Below are 21650 nucleotides of genomic sequence, written 5' to 3'. Positions count from 1 at the left end.
TCTCCCTGAACCCTCTCACCCAGCCTGATCCGCGATCCCCTAAACCACCCCCTTTCACCTCCCCCTCCCTACTCTGGGACCCTTCCTTTGCTTCCCCCAGCCTCCTCACAGGCAGCCAGAAGGGACGTTTGAAAATGTAACTCAGAAGACATCAATTGCCTGCCCCCCGTCCCCATTAAATCCCTTCCAGAGCTCCCCTTTGCTTTTGGGATAAATTCTAAGCTCCTGAGAGTGCCTGATAAGGCCTCTTGGGCTCTCTCCACTCCCAAGCCCCATGCACCCCCTAATCCATTCATGCTAACCTCTTACAGGAGTATGAAAAAGCCAGTCACTCACAAGTCTGCACACCTTTACATAGGCTGTGCCCTTTACCTGGAGACACACACACACACACACACACACACACACACACACACACACACACACACACCCCTCCTCCTATATCAGGATTCTGAGAAAATTACTTGCTTTATTTGGGAAATTCCCATCAACCCCAGCTCCTCTGATCAGGCAAATCTGGATCCTGCTCTTTTGTGTTCCCAAGATGCCCAGTGAAAGGGAATAGTTGGTGGCAGGTGGGGTAGGGGCGTGGTCAGGGGAACTGGGTGGGGCGTGGGGGCGTGGCTAGGGAACTGGGTGGGGCGTGGGGCGTGGCTACGAGAAGCTAGTGTGGACGTTTGGAGGGGCAGGTGCGTGTGGGCGTCCCGCGTGGAGAAACCCGGAGTGCCTGGTCTGTTTCACAGTTGCCCGCATCTTAGTCAGAGACCTCATTAGCTCCCTCTAGAATCCCAACTTGTCACGGGAAGGCCGTTTTGTTTCAGGCAGAATTTCAAAGTTTTATGGCAACTTGTGCAGAAACCACAGAGAAGAGACAACGACAGGGGCTGATGAGCTAGGAATAGAGAAAGGGGAATGGCAACAGGTCCTGGATGTTGGGGTGATGCACAACAGGACGAGAGAACGCTAAAAACCTGTGGGAAGCAGGGTGTTATGGGGGTTGCTGGGTGATCCTCAGGGTCCCAAGAAGTGGGCAGCACTCCGCACACCCCAATTGTGTCCTTTGGGCAGGAAAAAACAGTAAGAAAATGCAGATGGCCTACCAACAGATGGGTGGCCTCCGAAGTTAAAAATGCCCACCCAGACCCCCTGGCCCCAGTCCCACCCTACCTCCCACCCCTGCTCCCCATCAGGCAGAGATGTGGCAGCATTTGCTGGCTTGTAGCATTGGTCCTCTGGGACCCTCGGTTTCCTCTTCGAGGGTCCTGCCCGGATAGGCTGGCACTGAGGGCAAAATGAGCCTTCTAGATTGTCAGGGGAGATGGCTGGACTCTCTTTGATTCCTGGCCTCCTCCCCAAAGCCAATTCTCATGGCTGGGGGAGTCTGCTGCCCTCGCAAAAGGAAAGTCTGTCACCCCCTTTCCCCAAGACATGCACCCTCCCGTGTCCCCCCTCCCCCAAACACACTATATATACACACAGCCCCCCCCCTCCAATGTGTGGCTGGGCTCTCAGAGGTAGTGGAGGCGAGCGGGGGCGCTGGAATGTGAGAAGTTGCAGGTTCAAATGTGCCTTCTCCAGCTCTGAAACCCCGAGCCTCTCCCCTCCCTTCTCCAAGCCTCGAGAATTCCGTGTCCTCCCAAGGGCCTGAGCGGAGAAATCAGGGAAGGTGTGGCCCCTTCTGCACGCACCTACCTGTTCCCCGCCCCACCCTCGGGGGCTGAACAGAGCTCCCTGAGGGCTGGGGAGAAGGGCCGAGATCAGGGACCTCCTGGGATGGGTCAGCCTCCTTCAAAGGCCCCCCAGGGAGGGCTGGGTTCCGAGGCTCTGGGCACAGGTCCCCGGTGGCGGTGGCGGTGGTGGGTCCTCTAGAGGAAGGGGACCTTAAGGAATAGGGCAAGGCTGGGTGCGTAGGGAGACGGATGTTAGATTCTCTAGAAGGTCCCGGGAGAAGGGGGCGGTTCTCTGAGGAGGGGCCTCGAGGTGGGAATGTCCCCAGGGGGTGTGTACAATGACTACCAGGGACCAGGGACGGGCTGCCCTTGTGGGTACCTCGGGGGCACTCCAGAGGGCAAGGGAGGAAGATGTTAGTGGGGGCAGAGGGCAGGGATATGAGTTCCCCGGGAGGAAGGGAGGCTGAGGCCCAGGAGAGAGGAGGCCGGATCTCTCCGGGGGACAAAGGAGACGCGGGTCCGAAGCAGGGGCAGCCGAGTCTCTGGGGGAGGGCGAGGCGGGCCTAGAAGCCCCGGATGTGGCAGTACGCCTCGAGACTGGCGAAAAGGATGTACAGGAACCAGAGGCCCAGGAAGAGCGCGGTAGTGGCGAGCTTGGGGCCGCGCGGGCCGCCCAGCTCGCCCCCGATGTGCGGCCGGCGCCGGTACAGCAGCACGGCGATGCCCACGAAGGCGAAGACGGTGAAGAGCGTGACGGAGAAGGCCAGCGTGCCGGTGCGCACCTCGAACGGGCGGCCCTGCACCGCCCAGTACACGGCGGCCACCGACCAGGCCACGCCCAGGCCCAGGAACACGTTCACAGCGTTGGAGCCCGTCACGTTGCCGATGGACGCGTCGGCGCACTGGTCCTGCAGCGCCGCCACCTTGCTGGCGAACGTGTCTGCGTGGGCAGAGACGCACGGTCACGGGCGCGCGCCTGTTCCCCACGCCTGCGTCCCGGGAGACGCCGGCCCCGGACCCCGCCTCCCGCCGCTGCAGCTTGCCGCCCGAGGCCGTGGACCCGAAGCAAGCCACAAAGCGGGTCATTACTGCTGGAACTGCGGTCTGCAAGACCAGCCGCCTGCTTTCTACGGGACTCGCTGCCCGCTTTCTATGGGACTTGTCTGCATTCAATGGGATCCAGCCTTAACTTTCTGTGGCACCCACTGCCTGCTCCCTGTGGAATCACTGTCTGATCACAGTCCCTGCATTCAGTGGAGTCGGCCGCCTACTTTCTACGGGTCTCGCAGCCTGCTTTCCATAGGAATCCCTGCGGCTTCTATTGGCCCGATCACCCCATCGCCACCTGGCTGGACACCATAAACGCCCACATGCAACCCCGTGCCTCTCAACTCCCCACCTGGCTTCGGTCAAGCATGCAGTCTGGTTTCTGTGGCCTCCGCCCATATCTGAACATTTTGCTAACAACTCAAATCTCTAGTGTGAGCGCAGGCATCAGAGAACCCTTCACAGAAGGTGCTTTCTGGGCGGCTCGGTCGGTTAAGCGGCCTGATCTCACGGTGGTGAGATGGAGCCCAAGTCAGGCTCCATACTCAGTGAGGCCATGGAGCCTGCTTGGGATTCTCTCTCTCTCCCTCTCTCTCTGTCCCTCCCCTGCTGTTCTCTCTCTCTCTCTCTCTCTCTCAAAATAAACATGAAAAAAAAGGTGCTTTTTACAGGACCCGCCACCTGCTTTCCAGGCCTACAGCGCCACCACCTGGCCGGTGGACCCATCCTTGTGGGAGGAGAAAAGTGTCCGGCTCCCCACACCTGGGCTTCCCACCCCTGTAAGAATTTCTGTCTCGGCTGCGGCTGCGTGGTTTCTAAGGCAACCCCCGCGCCCCGCCCCCTCAGGTTGGGAAGAGACAATCATGGCCATTGGGTTTCAATGGGACACACACTACAGTCTTTGGGGCCCCTCCTCTTATTTCTTTGGCACGCCCGCCTCCAACATCTGGTTTCTACTCTTCGGTAAAGCTTTAAGACTCATTGACCTCGTTCCTGTCATGTTCACCGACACGGCTCAGTGGAATCTTCCATGTGGTTCCTTGAGGGGAGTAGGTAACACCGTATTTCTATGAGACCCTTCTCCTACCTTTCTCCCAGTGCCCGCCTCCTTCTTTCTAAGGAATGCACGGTCTGGTTTCTACATTTCCCGATCTGGTTTCTATTACGCTCCCTCATTATACTTCTGCGGGACCCACCATCCGGGTTCCCTACGCCTCCACCACCTTATTCTTGCAGGCCTTCCTGTCTTGGGCTCTCCTGCCCGGCCTCTCTGAGACTCTACCCGGACAGTTTCCCGGGGGGTTACCAGGGATGGAGGTGCCCAGGGCCACGAAGACCACGGCGTTGACAGAGTCCTTGAGGCCGACGGTGCAGCCGAAGTGCGAGGCGAGGTCCCCGATGAGGGCGGTGAGCAGGCCGATGACCAGGATGCAGACACCGAAGCAGGCCCAGCCGTGGCAGTACTCCGTGGGGGGCACGCAGGCGAAGAGCACCTTCCAGAACACCGTCAGGAAGTGCATGACGTAGTCGAAGCAGGAAGGCAGCCGCTCCTCCCGGGACCCGTCCTCCTCCTCCTCCTCGTCCCCTGTGGGCACATGACCCCGGTGGGGCACACACCCATGCCCCCTTCTTCCTGGCCTGCAGAGCCCCCGTGGGCTTCCATAAGATTTTGCTCCCTAGAACTCATTGCCTTCCCAGAATTCCTTGTAGCTAAGAGGATCCCTTGAAGCCAGAGACCACGTGCTCACCTAAAAATAGCTGGCTTGCCAGGATCCCTGGTGCTAGGGGTGGCCACATCCCCAGTCCCCAAAACAGCCCATTTCCCAGCCGCCTTTACAGCCACCATTTACAGAAAGCCATTTCTATGGCTAGAAATGAGGACTTCCTCTGACTCACTGTAGCCAACTGGGGCCACATCCTTGCTTTCCCAGAATCCTTTGCAGCCACGTCCTCAGCTAACATTATTTATTTCCCCCAGAATCCCTTCAGGCTAGAGACAGCCGTGTCCTCAGATAAAATAATCATTTTGCCAGAATCCCTTGCAGCCAGCGGCTGTCACATCTTCAGCTAAATACTTGTTTTCCCAGAATCCCTTGGAAGTGTTGCCATGTGACCCAGCCTGGCAATGAGGCATAAGCAGAGGGTTTCTGGAAAGGTCTGGTGCCAGGTGCTGTGTTATGGATATGTTTTCTGAACTCTAGAGGATGCTTCACTCATCCTTGGCGTTGTATCACATGCTGTGACCGAATTTGACCTGTCCTTGACCTGCCACTCGGGATTTGTGTCATGGGAAGGCACAAATGGAATGTTCTGCCTTCCCCTAACCTGAGAGGCACAAAGCGGTGAGTGAGAAGCAGGAAACAACTTGAGTGGCCGGAAGGAGGCTGATAAAGCAGAGTGTAGTCCTGGACCGGTCTCACAGAGCAGGTCAGGGAGCAAAAGCCAGGGAGCCCCGACTCCTGGGCCCTGCCCCCCCCCCCAAGCCCCTCCAAATTGTCAGCCAGCAGAGGACGCACTCATGGATTCGGGAATTCAGGTCATCTATCCCTCTCCCGCTTTTCCAGATCACTTGGTCTCTTGGCTTGTTTTTTTTTTTTTTTTAAAGTTTGTAAATGCTTAACTAAGTGATTTGTGTGATTTCTTCATTTTTCATGCCACCTTTCAAAGGAGATTTCTGCGGCGACCCCAGGTCAAGGGGAATTGGAAATTCCAAAGTAGCAGGTGCACCACCCCTTCCCGCTCCCCTGCCTCCTCTTTCTCCTGGCCTGGAACACGAGCTTGACACCTGGAGATGTGGCAGCGATTTTGCCACCATGAGGACAAAATGTGAAAGAGAAATAAAGAGGGAACCTGGGCATTTGATGATGTTACTGAGCCGCTAACTCTTTATGGCCTCCTATGGATTTCTTTGGTCTGTGACAAAAATAAACACTAGTGTGCTTCAGCCTCCTATGGTTGAGTTTTCTGTTGTTTGCCCCTGACGCATTCCTAACTGGCCATGGTGAGACGTGGCCGAAGTCGGAGTGGGGAAAACACACCCTTGGCAGGGAGGGGACTACTATCACGGCATCTCTTGGGGGCTTTTCCCTGCCCTGCTTCAAATCCCGCCTCGGTTTCCCACTGCCCTTAGGTTGAGGCCCACATTCCTGTGGTTGGCATTCAAGAGCTCTGGCCTCTACAGACTTCTCCAGCCTTTCCTGTAAAGGGAGCCTCATGGGTACGTCTATGCTCCGGAGCCCCCTCTCTGGTTCCAAACCCTGGATCTGCTGTGTGACCTTGAATCCATGTCCTAACCTCTCTGAGCCTCTGCATGCCTCTCTGAGAAATGGGAGTAATAACTGGACCCGCCTCAAAAGAAAGTTGTGCTGACCACATGAGCCAGGCTCTGAGCAGCCTGGCCCATCTCCAGCATAACAGTTGGTATTTGAAGGCCCCTTCTGGTGCCTGGGGACACTCACAGGTGCTCCGAACCAAGGCCACCTGCAAAGAGCGTACAGTTGAGGCACGGAGGTGAAGGAAATACACAAGCGCCCATAAGTGCAAGACAGAACATGATTCATCGTCCGAGGGGGTGAGGACCGTCCTCCGTCAGCGCCCCAGGCAGCTCGGTGGCCACATCAAGGATGGAAAGGCATTTGTTGAACAAAGTGCCAAATGATCAAGGACCAAGCTGAAACGTGGGAAGCATTAGCTACATGAGGTCAGACAGGAAATGGACTTCAAAGCTGCCCGGCGCGCCATCATGATGTCACCGTCAGGATTATTAGTTACCACTGACAGGGTTCTACCCTCCCCCACTCCTTACTTCCTCCGATCTCATGGGCTGCTCTCTACAGACCCCGCCCCCCGCTGAGTTACCTCCGTGCCCGCCCTCTCACACCCCCAGCCTCAGCGCCGTGCTAACCTCTCTTCTCCTGCCCGCTGGGCAGCCTCAACTCCCCCCTCCCATCCCGGCCTTTCCTTCCTTCCACAGGCTCCCTCCAGCGCCCGGACCTTCCCCCGTCCAAAATGCTCCATGCTCCCCCCACACCCCGACCCCATGCACTGAAATGACACCCAAGCTCCCTACTGCAGCCTATGCGGACCTGCATGGTCTGGGCTCTGCCCCGCTCCAGCTCACCCCGTGCTGTTTTTTCAGGCCTGAACCCAGTCACCCTTCCTAAATGTGCCAAGCCCTAGGATACGTGCCCCTGTGCCTGCACCACCTCCCTGTCTTCTCTCCTCCTGGCTAACTCTTAGTCCAATATGAAGACTCAGCTCAGAAGCCTCCTCCTCCAAGAAGCCCTCCCGGACCTGTGGGCTGGGTCAACACCCTCTCCGGGCTCTCCCAGCAGCAACCTGGGGTCCCCTGGCCCAGCCCTGCCTGCGCTGGGTTGTCACTGTCTTGTGGCAGGTCTGTGTCCCCCACTGGACTGTGAGCGCCGTGAGAATAGGGTTCATGGAGCTGTTTGTCCCCAGCAAGGCCCTGCACAGGGCTGAGTCCGGAGGATCCTCAGACGTAGGTATTGAGGGGCGCCTGGGGGCTCAGTTGGTTAAGTGTCTGACTTCAGCTCAGGTCATCATCTCACGGCTCATGGGTTCGAGCCCCGCATCAGGCTCTCTGCTGTCAGAGTTGAGCATACTTTGGATCCTCTGTCCCCCTTCTCTCTCTGCCCCTCCTCTGCCTGTGTTTTCTCTTTCCCTCAACATGAATGAACATTAAAAAAAAGAAATAGAGGGCGCCTGGGTGGCTCAGTCAGTTAAGCGTCCGACCTCAGCTCAGGTCGTGATCTCACAGTTCGTGGGTTCAAGCCCCGTGTCAGGCTCTGTGCTGACAGCTCAGAGCCTGGAACCTGTTTCAAATTCTGTGTCCCCCCTCTCTCTCTGCCCCTCCTCTGCTCTCTCTTTCAAAAATAAACATTAAAATATATATATAAAAGAAATGGATATTGAAAGAATGTGGCTTCAGGGGAGACATCACTTCGTTTCTATTAGACCTACAAGCCGGTGTCTGCAGGTCTGTTACTGGTATATTTCCATCCTGAAGCCTGGTTTCTTTTGATCTCACTGATCAGCCAAATTCCCTAGTGTATTTTCCGTTTCTACAGTTAGGCCTCCCTGAAAGAGGCCTGATGTTGTATAAAGGACAGAAGCCTGGAGCTCCACCTCAGCCCTTTCTGAATTCCCTGTGGGACTTCAGGTTCCTCTGCTGCTGGGCCTCAGTTTCCCCAGTCTGTGTCACAAAAGGCTGAAGTTGGTCTCCCAAGACTGAACCTGTGAATCCAAGTGTCACAGTGTCTGTGGCCACAGGGGGGCAGTGTGGATCCGTCTGAGACCTAAGGAGGGCGAAACCGCACAGGTGGGAGAGAGCTGGGTGCCCGCACCCCCGACTGTCTCCATGGCAACAGAGGAGCCCAGGCTGTCTGAGGAGGCCATGACGTTTAACCTGTTCCCACCCTCCCGCCATCTGACGCCAGGAGAAAGCCCAGCCGGGACATTTCTCCCCTCAGCTCTCTGCCTCCGCCCCTCCGAGGGCCTTTCTCTCTGTGTATCCTTGTCTCTCTCTCTCTCTCTGACCCTCTGCACTTTACTGACTTCATTCTCTACACCTCTCACACCTCTCACGTTGCCTCCATGTCTCTGTCTCTCTCCATGATTCTCTGAACATCTCTTTGTGTGTCTGTCTCTCCTGTTTGTATCTCCCTATCTTTCCCTGTTTCCTTCTTTTTCTCTGTGTCTTTCTTGTTCTCTTTCTCTTCTCTATTGCTCTCTGTCCTTTTCATCTTGTCCCGCTTTCTCTCTTTCTATTCGTTTCTCTCTTTTCCTCCCCAGCGTGCTGTCTCCCCATCCCCCCCCTCCTCTCTCCTCCCTCCCCACTTACCTGCGCTCACTGTAACTGCCTCTAAAAACTGTTCCCTCCACGAATGGGTCCCAATCACCAAGGCCAAGTTGGTTTTCTTGATGAGTTTATCGACCGTGTTCTGAGGACGAAAGGGTGGGGAAGAGACCGTCGCCTGTGACCACCTCAGCGCGTCCCTGAGGCTCCCTGGGGAGCACTGGGCTTGGGGCTCACAGCCCATCCTCAGGGGCCTCCACCTCCCACACCCCAGTTCGCAGCCGCGGCCGGAGAGGAAAAGGCGGTGCTGCTGTCCATGGTGCTGGCGGAGGGATGGGAGGTGGCCTCGGACCCTTGGTCACCCTCATCGTTGATTCTTACCAGACCTTCCCGGAGGAAATAACTCAGGCAAGACTCCAGAAAGCTGGGACCCCGGGAAGTCACCTTAAAATCGTATGACTCCTCGATGATGACCTCCAGTCGGCGGTTTTCTCCCAGAACTGGTTTGCCCATCTCTGCTATCCTCCGAGCCTCCTCCTCCTCAGCTGTCAGCTTCCTGTCCCCATCCCCTGCAGCAGGAAGTACCAGAGTTAGGCTCACTGGGCCTGTGGTGCCCTCACTATCCATTCCCACTGAGAAGGATAACTCTGTCTGCTGCCCCCTAGGAAGCCTCTGTGGTGGCACGCCCCCAGTCTGCCCCAGCATCCCCATCTGATCCCCCTCTTCCCCAACCAAAGACCCAACTGGTCCATGAAGTTCTGCTGGTAGGCTCTGGGCTTCCAATGGAGGGAGCTGTGTGACCCTGGGAAATGCCTTAGCCTCTCTGTGCCTCAGTGTTCATATCTGTGACACAGGTACAACAACAGTAACTACCTATGGGTGGCTGGAGGAGGTAAAGGAGTTACTTCGTGTGTGGTGCACAGTGCCTGGCATACATACATCGTCCACAATGTTATTTCCTTTGTTAAAATCACCAACACCGTCATTATCTTCACCACCCTGCTGGGAGGAGGCCTTGTCCCTATATCTAAGCTCTGAAAAACATCCTTGAGTGTGTTTGAGGTGCTGAGGAAAGAGGATCTCCAACTGTGGCACAAACCTTGGACCGCTGGCCCGCAGCTCACTTGTCTCCCCAAAGCATGCTGGCCCTTTGTTCCCAGGCCAGCACCAACTTAACCCAAACTCTTAGAGGAATGCCACCCCAACCAGCAATGACTCTTACTGTGTTAAGCTTCTGGGACTTGGGGGCCTATGTGTTACAGCAGCTCCTATCACTTACCCTGACTGATACAATCTTTAGTCTGACCCTAATCCTAACTCCAAATCCAGATTCTGACCTGGGCTCCCAAACAACTTCTGTCCCTTTTGTTCAAGCAACTGTCCCAACCCCCACCCCGATTTCTGACCCTGGACTCAATTCTAACCCTAACTACTCCCCCCAAAACTCACCTCAAGCCCCCACCCAGGCTTTGATCTAAATCTCATCCCAGTTCTAATCTGACCCCACCACAAACTCAGATGGGATCCAGACTTACCATTCCCCCAACCTTAACCGCAAACCAACACCAACCTTGATCTTGGCCTCTGAGCCCCCAACTGTAACCTCCAAACTCAGTGGACCCCATCAACTCTGAGGTCAGCTCCAACCCTCACCCAGCTCCGACTCTGCCTTTATCTTTATCTCACCTCTATCCTGCCTCAAATGTGATCTGGGAGGGTAGCTTGAGGCCATGACCCTCCTCCCGAGACCCCCCCTCCAGTGTCTCCCCTCCAGTCAAAGCCCAGAGGTAACTCCACTCACCTTGATTGAGCAGCAGAGCTGGGGAGAGACAGAGACAGAGAGAAGGTGAGATTGCTTCCCTGGGAAGCTCAGATTCATGAGCCTGAAGGAGCGGCCACTAATGGAGCTTCCGAGGGTCCCCCCTCCACCCTGGACCCCTTACCTCTCCCACAGCATACCTGTCACCCCTCACCTGAAATCCCTCGCTTCAGCCACTGTGGCTGGCCCAACTCGATGAAGAAATTATCCTTTTTCTCATATTCCTCGTCATCAACTATCTTTACCTGAAGAGTTTTCCTGGTGGGGGGGAGGAAGAGCATTCAGCATGAGGCCCCGCCCCCAAATCGCCAGATAACTCGTCAGTAGCCCGATTTCTGGGGCATCCCTGCGTCCCAGGCTCTGCAATCTCATTTAATGCTCACAACCACCCCCACAGGTAGGCTCTCCAGTGTCCCTGGCGGACGAAACAAGCCCAGAAACAACCGAGGTTTATTAAATAGCAACCTGAAGGATCCTGATAAAACCAAAGTTAGATCAGGTCCGTCTTCTGCTCAAAATGTTCACGCGGCTCCCACCCCCAGCCAAAGTCCTCAGAATAGCCCATAAGGCCCCCCTGCAATGTGGCCCATTTCCTGCCTGGTCCCCCACCTCTCTCTCCCTTCCTCACTCACTCTACCTACACGGGCCTCCTCACTGTTCCTTGAACATGCCAGGCCTGCTTTTGCCTCAGGGCCTTTGCACTGGCTGTTCTGTCCACCTAGAACACTTTCCACCCAGGCTCATTCCCTTCCCTCAGTTCCTCTGGATCTCTGTTCAAACTTCTTTCTTAATGAAGCTCAGTCTCCACCCCCCACTTTCTTTAATATTAAAATCCACCCCTGCCCCAACCCCAGCTCGCCTGGCGCCCTTCCCCTGCTCTACATCTTCTTTGTTCCATATCACCTTTTTTTTTTTTAATGTTTTCTTTATTTTTGAGAGAGAGAGAAAGAGACAGCATGAGCAGGGGAGGGTCAGAGAGAGAGGAAGACACAAAATCTGAAGACAGGCTCCAGGCTCTGAGCTAGCTGTCAGCCATGGGCTCGAACTCATGGACTGTGAGATCATAACCTGAGCCAAAGTTGGACACTTAACCGACTGAGCCACCCAGGCGCCCCTCCATATCACCTTCTAACAAACCATCTAATGTGTTAGCTTTGTTTATGGTTTGCCATTTGCCTCATCACATTAAAATGTAAGTTCCGGAAAAAAAAATAAAGTAACTTCCGGCCCCTGGGTGGCTCAGTCAGTTAAACATCCAACTGACGTCAGCTCAGGTCATGATCCTGTGGTCTGTGAGTTCGAGCCCCACATGGGGCTCTGTGCTGACAGCCTGGAGCCTGGAGCCTGCTTCGGATTCTGTGTCTCCCTCTCTGTCTGCCCCTCCCCTGCTTGCCCTTTCTCTCTCTCCCTTTCTCTCAAAAATAAATAAACATTTAAAAAATGTAAAAAAAAAATGTAAGTTCCACCAGGGCAGTAATCTCTGTTCATTTACGTACTTTGCTGCACCCCCAGCACCTAGAGCAGTGCCTGGTGTATGGTATGCCTTCCGTGAACATTTGTGAACTAGAATCCTTCAGGTCAGGAGACCCTCTGCTTCCTGCCCTCTGTCCTGACCACATTCTGAGGATTAACTGAGTCTGATTGATTTCCTCAGCATCCCTGCTGCTATGGTAACCAGGGGGTGAGTGGGGAGAAACAGGCAGGGGCTCTATCCATGCCCTCCAGGCACACAGCCCACCCCCCTCACTCACAAAGACCCACAACCCCAGAAAGCCCATAGCCCTGCCCCTAGCGCTCTTTCAGCTGTGGGGAGCTGGAGGCCTGGGCCCCAGAACCCAGAAACACAAACAGCCAGCCCACACAGTCACCCAGCAGAAGCCAATCACGCCGCCCACACCCTCGCGCCATCGCACCCGCAGCCATTCCCTAAGCAGTGGCAAAATCACACGGACCAGATGCCTGTTAGCACAACACCCCCACCACAGCCTCGGCGACTTCGCCAACCTGCAGCCCCCCCGTGGGACCACAGAGGCTCTTCCTTTCTTGTATCTCGCGGGTGATGCCTCTTGGGTGTCTGTTTATTTTTATTCCCTTCAGTCTCTCTCCCTGTCTCCATCTCTGACCCTCTCCGTCTCTGTCTCTTCGCAGCTCTCTGCCTTTCTTTGTCTGTGTTCTTCTCTCCCTGTCTCCGACTCTCAGCACCCACAGAACGGAGAAGACAGAGTCACCACAATTCAAGCCAAACGCGCTGTCAGACAGTCCCTCAATGGACCCATCTCAGCACAGACGCACAGGACTCAGCGACACCCATGTAAAGACAGATGCACACAAGATGGCCATGTGGGGACATGTGCCCACCTCCACCCTCACCCCCTTCTGGTCTCAGGATATTTTCATTTTCTGTGGGCAGAAAGGAATGGCCACCCCCAACCTCAGGAGTGGGCTGGGCGCTGTCCAAGGTTCTGGAACAGCGTTCCAAGAAGCAGGGTCTCCGAGACATTCTACTCACACACCCTGACACATGCAGACAGCTGTCGATCTGGTGACAAGCTGACCGGGCGAGACACACACACTTCCGACGCTCACTCTCTCGCAGACACGCCGTGATCGCCTGACACGTGGTGAATGACACGCAGTGACACTCGTGCCAACTGGCATCCTGCCAGGCGTGCCCTCAGGGGACCCAGGGGAGGAGAAACCCAACTGGCAGGGGACAGCAAGAGGGACTTGAGCTAGACAACGGCAGGACTTCCTGAGATCAAAGGAAGCAGCATTTCTCCCCAGGCTGACATTCTGTCACCGTCACCCGTGCCCGCCTTGTGTCCTGGAAACGCCACTCCCCGGCCCTTCGCGGCCTCTGACCTCTGGCCCGTCCCCTTCGCACCCTATCTCTTGTGTTTCTCTCCGACCCAAACTCTCTTTTCTCTCTGTAGCATCAAGAAGACTTCCCATCCCCGAGTCCCACCGAGTTTCTCTCAGCAAGAAGGTCTCTCTCTCTTCCTTTAAGGCTTCCTGGATTATAGCCGCTCAATCTCTCTCCTTCCCTTTCTCCACATCCTTGTCTCAATTTCCTTCCCCCTTTGTCTTCCGTCTCTTTCTCTCTCTGACTCTGTTACTCTGTCTCTGTGTCTCCATCTCTCTAGGTCTTCTCTGTCTCTGGGTCTCTCTGTCTCTCTCTCTGGCATTCTGTCCCCGCCTCCCCAGCTCTGAGCGTCTCTCCTCCACCTCGGGGTGGATCCTGTCTGGGGCCGCCCCTCCGGCCAGGCGGCTTCCTAGCACCTCTAATTAGCGCCTGCCCCTGAAAGGAAGGATGTGTTTCCCTAAACGCTAATTAGCCTCCTGTTCTGTCTTCTGAAGTCACAGCTGGAAGATCCGGCGGGGGCAGGGGCGGGGGCAGAGGGTGTCCCAGCCTGGGGAAGCCGCGTGGGGGAGGAGACGGCTGTGGGGTCGCAGCAGCAGGAGGGAGGCGGGTTAGACTACAGGGAGAACCAGGAAACGCGGAATGACAACTCTCTCCATTCCCCCTGCCTCTTGAATGTGACAGATGGGGTCTGGGATGGTTCCCTCAGCCCTCGACCTGAGTTCTCGGCCCGACGCAGGCAGAGAGGGAGATGGAAAGGTACGGAGAGTCCGTACCTGAAATATAACCCGAGTCGGCTAGATACTGGGGACTGAGATCTAGAGATTGACGGGGACCCAGAGAGGGCCTGCCAAGAGTGAGAGACGCGGAGACACGGAGGAGGGATGGAAAGGCTGAGCCGAGGCCAAGGCCCAGAGGCCGGGAGGGGGCGGGGGCAGGGCGCGCGGCGGGGGCTCCGCTCCGTGGGAGGGGCGTGGGCGGCAGAAGGAGGGAGACAGACGGGCGTGCGTGGGCAGAGGAGCGCAGGCAGCGGGGAGGGGGGAGGAGCCGTCTGCCTGCCAGGCGCGCGGCGGGGGATGCGAGGCTGCAGGCACCTGGTGGGGACTCGGGCATCTGTGCAAGGGGGTGGCCGCGTGTCTGAGCGTGAGACCACCCCTGACTCTGTTCTTGCGTGCGTATCTGAAGCTTTGATTCTGTTTGGGCCAGTGGGTGCGTTGGTTGTGTCTGTGTATCCAGGCCACGTGCCCAGACCCCACCCCGCCTTCCCCAAATCCCAGTCTTCCAGGTTCCTCCGGGTCTCTTCAGGCCCTGCCCCCACCTTCCCAGGCCCTACGATTCCTACTCGGTCTTTTCCCAAAGCCTCGCTCACATTCCCCTAAGTCCCCAGCTATTTCCCTGGTCCTTCCTCCTACCCACAAGCCCCACCCCTCCCCTAGTCCCGCCCCAGGCCCTGCCCTCTCCCCGTAGGCCCGCCTTCTTCCCCGAGACATGTCCCTTTCCTTGGGTCCCTACTCCGTCTATCGCCTTAGGCCCTGCTCCTTCTTCGTTTCCACTGGCACCGTCCCACGTCGACAGGACCCTCCCCTCAGGTCCACGAGGCCCCTTTCCTCAAGCCACATTTCCTCTCCACTGATCAATTAAGTCCTCTACACTCCTCTCCCCGGGTCCCACCTATCTCCTTCCCCCTCTCTCCTCACCTGGCCCTTCCTTCGCGGGTCCCACTCTCCCCTCCCCAGACCAGCCTCTTTCTCCCCCTACCTTCCCACGCCCCGCCCCACCACTCCAGTCTCCTCCTTCTCCGCCTCTTCTCTAAGTCTTGCCCCGCCTCCCCACGAGGCCCTGCCCACCACATAGAAACGCCCCGCCCGCCTCCCAAGGCCAGCCCCAATCCCGCAGTGCCGCCCCGCCCACGGCCCGCCCCCTCGTCAGGGCCCCCCCCCCTTCCGCTCACATGGTCTCGTCGTCGCCGAACTCGAGCTCGCCACACGCGTCCTCGTAGTGCACGCCGCCGCCGCGCGCCGTGCCGTCCACCGTGCGGTACGGGAGGCGCACGGTGCCCCGCGCGCCCGAGCTGCGCACGACGCGCACGTCCACGGTGCCCATGCACTCGCTCACGTGCAGCAGGCGGTCCTGGAAGGAGAAGATGCCCGCGTGGTCGTCGTCCAGGATGGTGACGGTGGCCAGCAGTGGCGCCACCAGCCGTCCCTTGGGCCGCCCGCCGCCGTCGGGCTCGAACATGCCCTGCGCGTCTCCCACGCGCAGGTTCAGCAGCCGCACGAAGAAGTGCTCGTCCTCCTCGAAGATGTCGTCGTCGATGATGCCGATGCGCAGCTCCTTCTGGGTCTCGCCCGGCTTGAACACCAGCGTGCCCTCGCTGCGGCGGGAGGGGAGGGGGGAGCAAAGGGGTGAAAGTTGGTCAGAGGCTCTTTAGTAGGCAGGGGAGTCAGGGTGGGCTTCCTGGAGGAGGAAAAGGCGCCACTAAAACCTCACAAGTATGAGACCGGACAGGTGTTAAACAAATAATACCGAGGGTGAGTCAAGGTGGACTTCCGGGGCAGGCGGGCTGGAACAGGGGGAATGAGGTAAGAGTTGGTCTCTCCCACCCTGAGCATTAGAAGAGCCAGCATTAAACACATAATGATGGAGATGAAATCAGCGCGGGCTTCCTGTGGGAGTTTCCAGTGGGCAGGAGGGCTCCAGCCAGAGGGAACAGCAAGCGCAAAATCCCAGAGTGGAGCGAGCCGGGAGTGGTCCACAACCACACTTCTCAGACCTTAACGCGCACACGAATTCCCTGGGAGGTCTTGCTAAAATGCAGATTTCTGGTTCCGTGGCTTCGCGTTTCCAGACTGCATGTCTGAGAAGCTCCCACAGGATATGAGTGCTCCCAGGGGAGCCAGGGGCCACACTGGGGAGGAGCAGGGAGGTAGGGCCCCGAGCGGACATCTTCACACTTCCGATGAACACCTCTGTGTCCCCCTGGATCCCCACAACAGTAAGTCCACACTACGAAACTTGGCGTCATTCGTTCAACCGACACCCGCTGAGCCCCTGCTCTGCGCCTGGCGCTGAGCACGCAGCGGAGAAGAGGCCCCGTCTTCACGGGGCTTGGAGGCCTATGCAGTGGCATTTACACGTGTAATAATGTACTTACAGTCCATTCATTCAACAAGTATTTATTGAGGCACCTGCTGTGTGCCAGGCACTGTTCTTAGTGCTTCTTGGGGGAAACGGCAGCAAAACCAGATCAGAGAAAAATCCCTACCCTCGTGGAGCTTCTGTTCTAGTGCAGGAGACAAAGAAACAACAAACATATAAAACGGTGGGTGCTGAGGGTGCTCTGGAGAAAAAGAAAGGAAAGCAGAGGAAAGGGCAGGGTGCGAGAAGGGGGTGTGGTTAGGATGCCAGGGAAAGCTTTTCTGAAAGGTGACATCTGAGTAGAGATTTGAGGGAGGTGAAGGGGCGAGCCATGTGGAGGATATCTGGGAAAAGGATCCCTGGCGAAGGGACCAGCCAGTGCAAATGTCCTGAGGCAGGGGTATCTGAGGAATGGAGGCCAGTGTGGCTCCAGTGGAGGAAGTAAGAGGGAGAGGGGGATGAGGGGGTCACACAGGGAATGAGGCAGATGTCACAGGACCTTGGCGTGCGACAGTAAGGACTTTGGTGTTTATTCTCAGTGGGATGGGGGCAGGGGAGGCCTTTGAGGAGGGGAAGGATGCGAGCTGGCTCGGATCTAAAAGAGCATCGGGTGTATCTCTGAAGCACTTTTGAGACCCTCTGTAATGGGGCAGGGGAGGGAATGAGACAGTGACATCAGATAGTCAAAGTCAAACTCTGAGGGGACGGGACATGTGATCACTTTCACAAGAAGGAGGTCCCGGGCTCTAGCTCTCCCAAAGAAATCAGCTCTGTGGGAGGCGCAGAGGGACCCCAGGGTCCCGGCAAAGAGAGAGAACCAGATGACAAGCCTGGAGTGGGTAGGTGGGGGGCTCCCTGTCATGGCAGCTTTCATCGCGGGAGACGCTGTCCATGGTGGCCGAGGCCTCCAGCCCAGTGAGCCAGCCTGCTCCAAGCCGCTTCCGCAGCTGGGCAGCTGTGTGATCTTGGGCGTTTAGGACTTGCAGTTCCCTGAGCCTCAGTTTCCTGATCTGTAAAGTGGAGCTAATAACAGTGTCTACCTCGTGGGGTGTGATAAGGATTGAGTTATTAGCAAGGGAAGTACTCAACAAAAGTTAGCTAGTCATGTGTGTATATTAAGATTAGAATCTTAGAGGGCAACTGGGGGCTCAGTTGGTTAAGCATCTGACTTCGGCTGGTCATGATCTCGCGGTTTGTGGGTTCGATCCTCACATCAGGCTCTGTGCTGACAGCTCGGAGTCTGGAGCCTGCTTTGGATTCTGGGTCTCCCTCTCTCTCTCTCGGCCCCTCCCCTGCCTGTGCACTCCCTTTCTCTCTCTCAAATAAATAAACATTTAAAAAATTAGAATCAGAATCCTAGGGGCACCTGGGTGGCTCTGTCGGTTAAGCGTCTGACTCTTGATTTCAGCTCAGGTCTCAAAGTTTGTGGGTTTGAACCCCACGCTGGGTTCTGTGTTGATGGTACAGAACCAGCTTGGAATTCTCTTTTTCTCCCTCTCTCTGTGTCCCTCTCTCTTCTGTCTCTCTCTGTCTCTGCGCCTCCCCTGCTTCTGCATGTGCTCGCTCTCTCTCAAAATAAATAAACTTTTTTAAAAAACCTTACAATTCTAGGGGCGCCTGGGTGGCTCAGTTGGTTACAGCCTCCGACTTCAGCTCAGGTCATGCCTCACATTTGTGGGTTTGAATCCTGTGTCGGGCTCTGTGCTGACAGCTCAGAGCCTGGAGCCTGCTTCCGATTCTGTGTCTCCCTCTCTCTCTGCCCCTTCCCCTCTCATGCTCTGTCTCTATACCAAAAAATAAATAAAACTTAAAAAAAAAACCCTTACAATTCTAAAGCTATGGGATGTGGGGAATGTACACATAGGGATAGGAGGGGTGGGGGTGTTGGCACCATGTTTACCGAAGGGTTAAAGGGGCCTCAGCAGGAGCGGGCGGGCGGCTGTAACGGGCCCCCTGGTGTAATGCACCGAGGAGGACGCAGCACCACTTACATGAATTCCTGCCAAAAGCGCATCCCCTGAATTGAATCATGAGGAAACATGACAAAACCCAACTGTGGATGACTCTCCTAACTGGTCTGCCTTCCAAAGTGCCAGGGTCGGGAAAGTCAGAGAAAAGCCAGCCTGATATCCAGACTGAAGACCTCTAAAGAGAAGGGACAGGGCGCCTGGGCGGCTCAGGCGGTTAAGCGTGCGACCTCAGCTCAGGTCATGATCTCGCGGTTCATGAGTTCAAGCCCCACATCCGGCTCTGTGCTGACAGCTCGGAGCCTGGAGCCTGCTTCGGATTCTGTGTCTCCGCCTCTCTCTCTGTGCCCCTCCCCTGCTCAAGCTCTGTCTGTCTGTCTCCCTCTCTCAAAATTAAACATTAAAAACTTGTTTAAAGAGACATGACAACTGAATGCAACATTTGCTTCTGGACTGGATGGGAAGAGAGAGGGAGTGACAATGCAGTCACAGAGGAGGTTACAGGGACAGCCGGGAAGATGCCAACCGGGGCTGCAGACTGGGTGGTCGGTCATACGGATTCGGTATTTACATTCCCTGAGTGGGACGGCCGGACTGTGACCGTGGGGTGTGTGTGTGTGTGTGTGTGTGTGTGTGTGTGTGTGTGTGAGAGAGAGGGGTGTGTGTGTGTGTGTGTGTGTGTGTGTGAGAGAGAGAGATACCTCCCAGCAGATGCACGTGCGAGTGTTCACAGGCGAAGGGCCCTGCTGTCTGTACTCCCTCCCATGAGTGGCACAATTATTAACACTATTAAGTGTTTATCAGAAGGGTGCGCGAATGCACGCAGGACGAACCATGCACACCTGGTGAATCTGGGCAAAGGCCCAGGCAAAGGAGGGTCCTCGGATCATTTTCGCAGTCCTTCCGTGGGTGTGGATTTTTTTTTCAAAATAGAAGGTAGGGAAGAAAAAGAACGTGGGGATTTTAGAACCCAGGCACGATAGAAATACAGAAGATGGGATCCTGTTTCCACACTGGGTGCACAAAATCTAGACAATGGAAGGCTTAGAACCACATCTGAGGCTGGTTGGGGCACAGGTTAGAACATCCAACTGTGGGGGCATCTGGGGGGCTCACTCTGTAGAGCATGCAACTCTTGATCTCAGGGTTGTGCGTTTGAGCCCCACCCTGGGTCTAGGGATAAATAAGTAAGCTTTTTAAAAATTTGGAGGAACGGAGGTCCATGGGCCACCCTTAATCGGTATGATACCTGTGGGCAAATCAGAAAAAGGCTTCCCTTCATCAAGACACTTGATTTCCATGAATCAGGACATCATCATAATAGGCCTACAGATCTACCGTGTCCCCTGTGTGAACGGAGCTTTCTTAGATGTGCTGCTCTTACGCAGTGCACAACCTCAATGACTGTACGTGACAGCCCTGATCGCCCAAACTGAGGCAAGAACTTGCCGGAGGAACAGGGTTTAGGGCTAATCTTGGACTGGAACCCAGGTGTCCTTGCTCACAGTCCTGGACCTAAGCTGCCTTTGATTAGTGATTCCAGGCCTGTGAATGCCACCTGGGATGGGCCAGCAGGGGGTGAGGAAGATGTCAACTTTTCCTAGCTCTTGGGTTCCACCCCTGAGCAGCATTTACCCCTGCACTTCAAAACATCCTAGCACTGAGGCCACTGGCAGGTGAGAAAGCCACATCTGATCCCAGCAGGTGACACCCCCCTTCGCTTCCTCCGGCAAAACCTTTGGGCGGGGGGCGGCAATGCAGACCAGGGGCGTGGGCAGGAGTGGAATGGGCAAGAGGCTGCGTGAACGGCAGACACCCCAAGATGGCCGCCGCCTTTTCTTCCCTCCAAGGAGGCTGGGAGGTGTGGAATGGTAGGGGGAGGTTGGAGGGACAGGTCACCGGTGGCCAAAGGGATCTCAGAACAAGATCCTGAGCCCCACTCGGGAGAAGGTGGGAGGGAGGGTATGAGCAGTGAATGGCGAGGGCAGTTAAAGTCCTGGCCTGACCGCCGTGGAGGGAATGACCGACAAATGCCCGAAGCAGTGGAAAGTACGAGGTGTGAGAGGGGCAGGCAGGGAGACCCCGCACTCGAGGGTCTTTGCTGTGGCAGAGGGAAAGAAGTGCGGAACACAGCGCTCAGCCCGGGGAGGAGGGCTGAGTTCGAGGCGGCGGGCCGGGCCGGGCTGGAGGGCAGAACCGAGATCTGGGAACAGTTCAGGCTCAGCTTTACTCCAGGAAGGGAATGAAAGGGAGGCGCGCCGCTTAGCAGATGGAACCGTGTGAGTGGCTTAGTCACCAACACCGTCTCCCATTCTCTGCTCTCATTCCTTCCCAGCCCTCACCACTGACATTTTTACGCATTCAGTGTCTCCTTCCGGTGGCCTTTCCCGTGAGGATGTTAGCTGCATTTGGGCGGGGACCGGACGTATTTCACTCACTGCTGGCCTCCCTGTGCAGGGCCGTCCCTGGCTCACGGCGGGCCCCTGAGAAGCGGGGAAACTAGGAGAGACCTGCGCCTCAGTCAACTGAATCTACGGGGGCGCCTGCGTGGCTCCATCCCTTACGTGTCCGACTCTGGATTTCGGCTCCGGTCATGATCTCACAGTTGGTGAGTTCGAGCCCTGCGTCAGGCTCTGTGCTGACCGCTCGGAGCCTGGAGCCTGCTTCCCATTCTGTGTCTCCCTCTCTCTCGGCCCCTGCCCCCATTTACACTCTGTCTGTGTCTCTCTCTCAAAACTAAAAAACATTTTAAAAGATCAGAGGGGCGCCTGAGTGACTCAGTCGGTTAAGCGTCCGACGTTGGCTCAGGTCATGATCTCACGGTTCATGAGTTCGAGTCCCACATCAGGCTCAGTGCTGTCAGCTCAGAGCCTGGAGTCTGCTTCGGATTCTGTGTTTCCCTCTCCCTCTGCCCCTCCCCCACTTGCAGTCTGCCCTTCTCTCTCTCAAAGATAAATAAACCTAAAATAATCCCTCTATTAAAAAAAATCAGAGCGATTAGAGAGAATGAATGAGGGAGGGAAGGAGTGAATGGCGCAGGCCCGCCCACAGCGAGGGAAGCGGGGGCGGGACCTGGCCGGGGCGGCGGGGCTGGCGCCCCCTAGACGCACCTGTACTCGTAGTCGGAGCCGGCCTTGGCGGAGCCGTCCTCGGTGCGGTAGTCCACGTAGAAGGTGCTGTTGCCCTCCCCGCCCTGGCAGGTGACGGACAGCAGCACGGAGCCGCAGTTCTCCAGGCAGTGGTAGAGGCTGGGCTCGAAGTAGATGCGGCTGGCGCCGTCGTCCTCGTCCTCGCCGGGGCCGTCGGCGGGCGAGGAGCGGCGCGACGCGTCCGC

General features: G+C 56.5%; 1 protein-coding gene across 1 annotated transcript in view; it reads right to left on the bottom strand.

The window, feature by feature from the left end:
* Positions 1 to 449: 449 nt before the first annotated feature.
* Positions 450 to 21650, bottom strand: part of SLC8A2 (solute carrier family 8 member A2) — a 31077-nt gene continuing 9876 nt past the window's right edge. The window contains exons 3-10 of the mRNA XM_029924333.1: positions 21427 to 21645; positions 15163 to 15585; positions 10506 to 10609; positions 10334 to 10351; positions 8977 to 9101; positions 8578 to 8677; positions 4024 to 4302; positions 450 to 2610 (exon numbers count right to left, since the gene is read on the bottom strand). Coding sequence (XP_029780193.1) covers positions 2234 to 2610; positions 4024 to 4302; positions 8578 to 8677; positions 8977 to 9101; positions 10334 to 10351; positions 10506 to 10609; positions 15163 to 15585; positions 21427 to 21645 — 1645 coding nt within the window. The 3' untranslated portion in view covers positions 450 to 2233. The remainder of the gene's footprint in view (positions 2611 to 4023; positions 4303 to 8577; positions 8678 to 8976; positions 9102 to 10333; positions 10352 to 10505; positions 10610 to 15162; positions 15586 to 21426; positions 21646 to 21650) is intronic.

The sequence above is a fragment of the Suricata suricatta genome, chromosome 16 (genome assembly GCF_006229205.1).
Source record: "Suricata suricatta isolate VVHF042 chromosome 16, meerkat_22Aug2017_6uvM2_HiC, whole genome shotgun sequence".
Classification (NCBI taxonomy): Eukaryota; Metazoa; Chordata; class Mammalia; order Carnivora; family Herpestidae; genus Suricata; species Suricata suricatta.
This window is presented reverse-complemented; position numbering and strand designations above follow the sequence as displayed.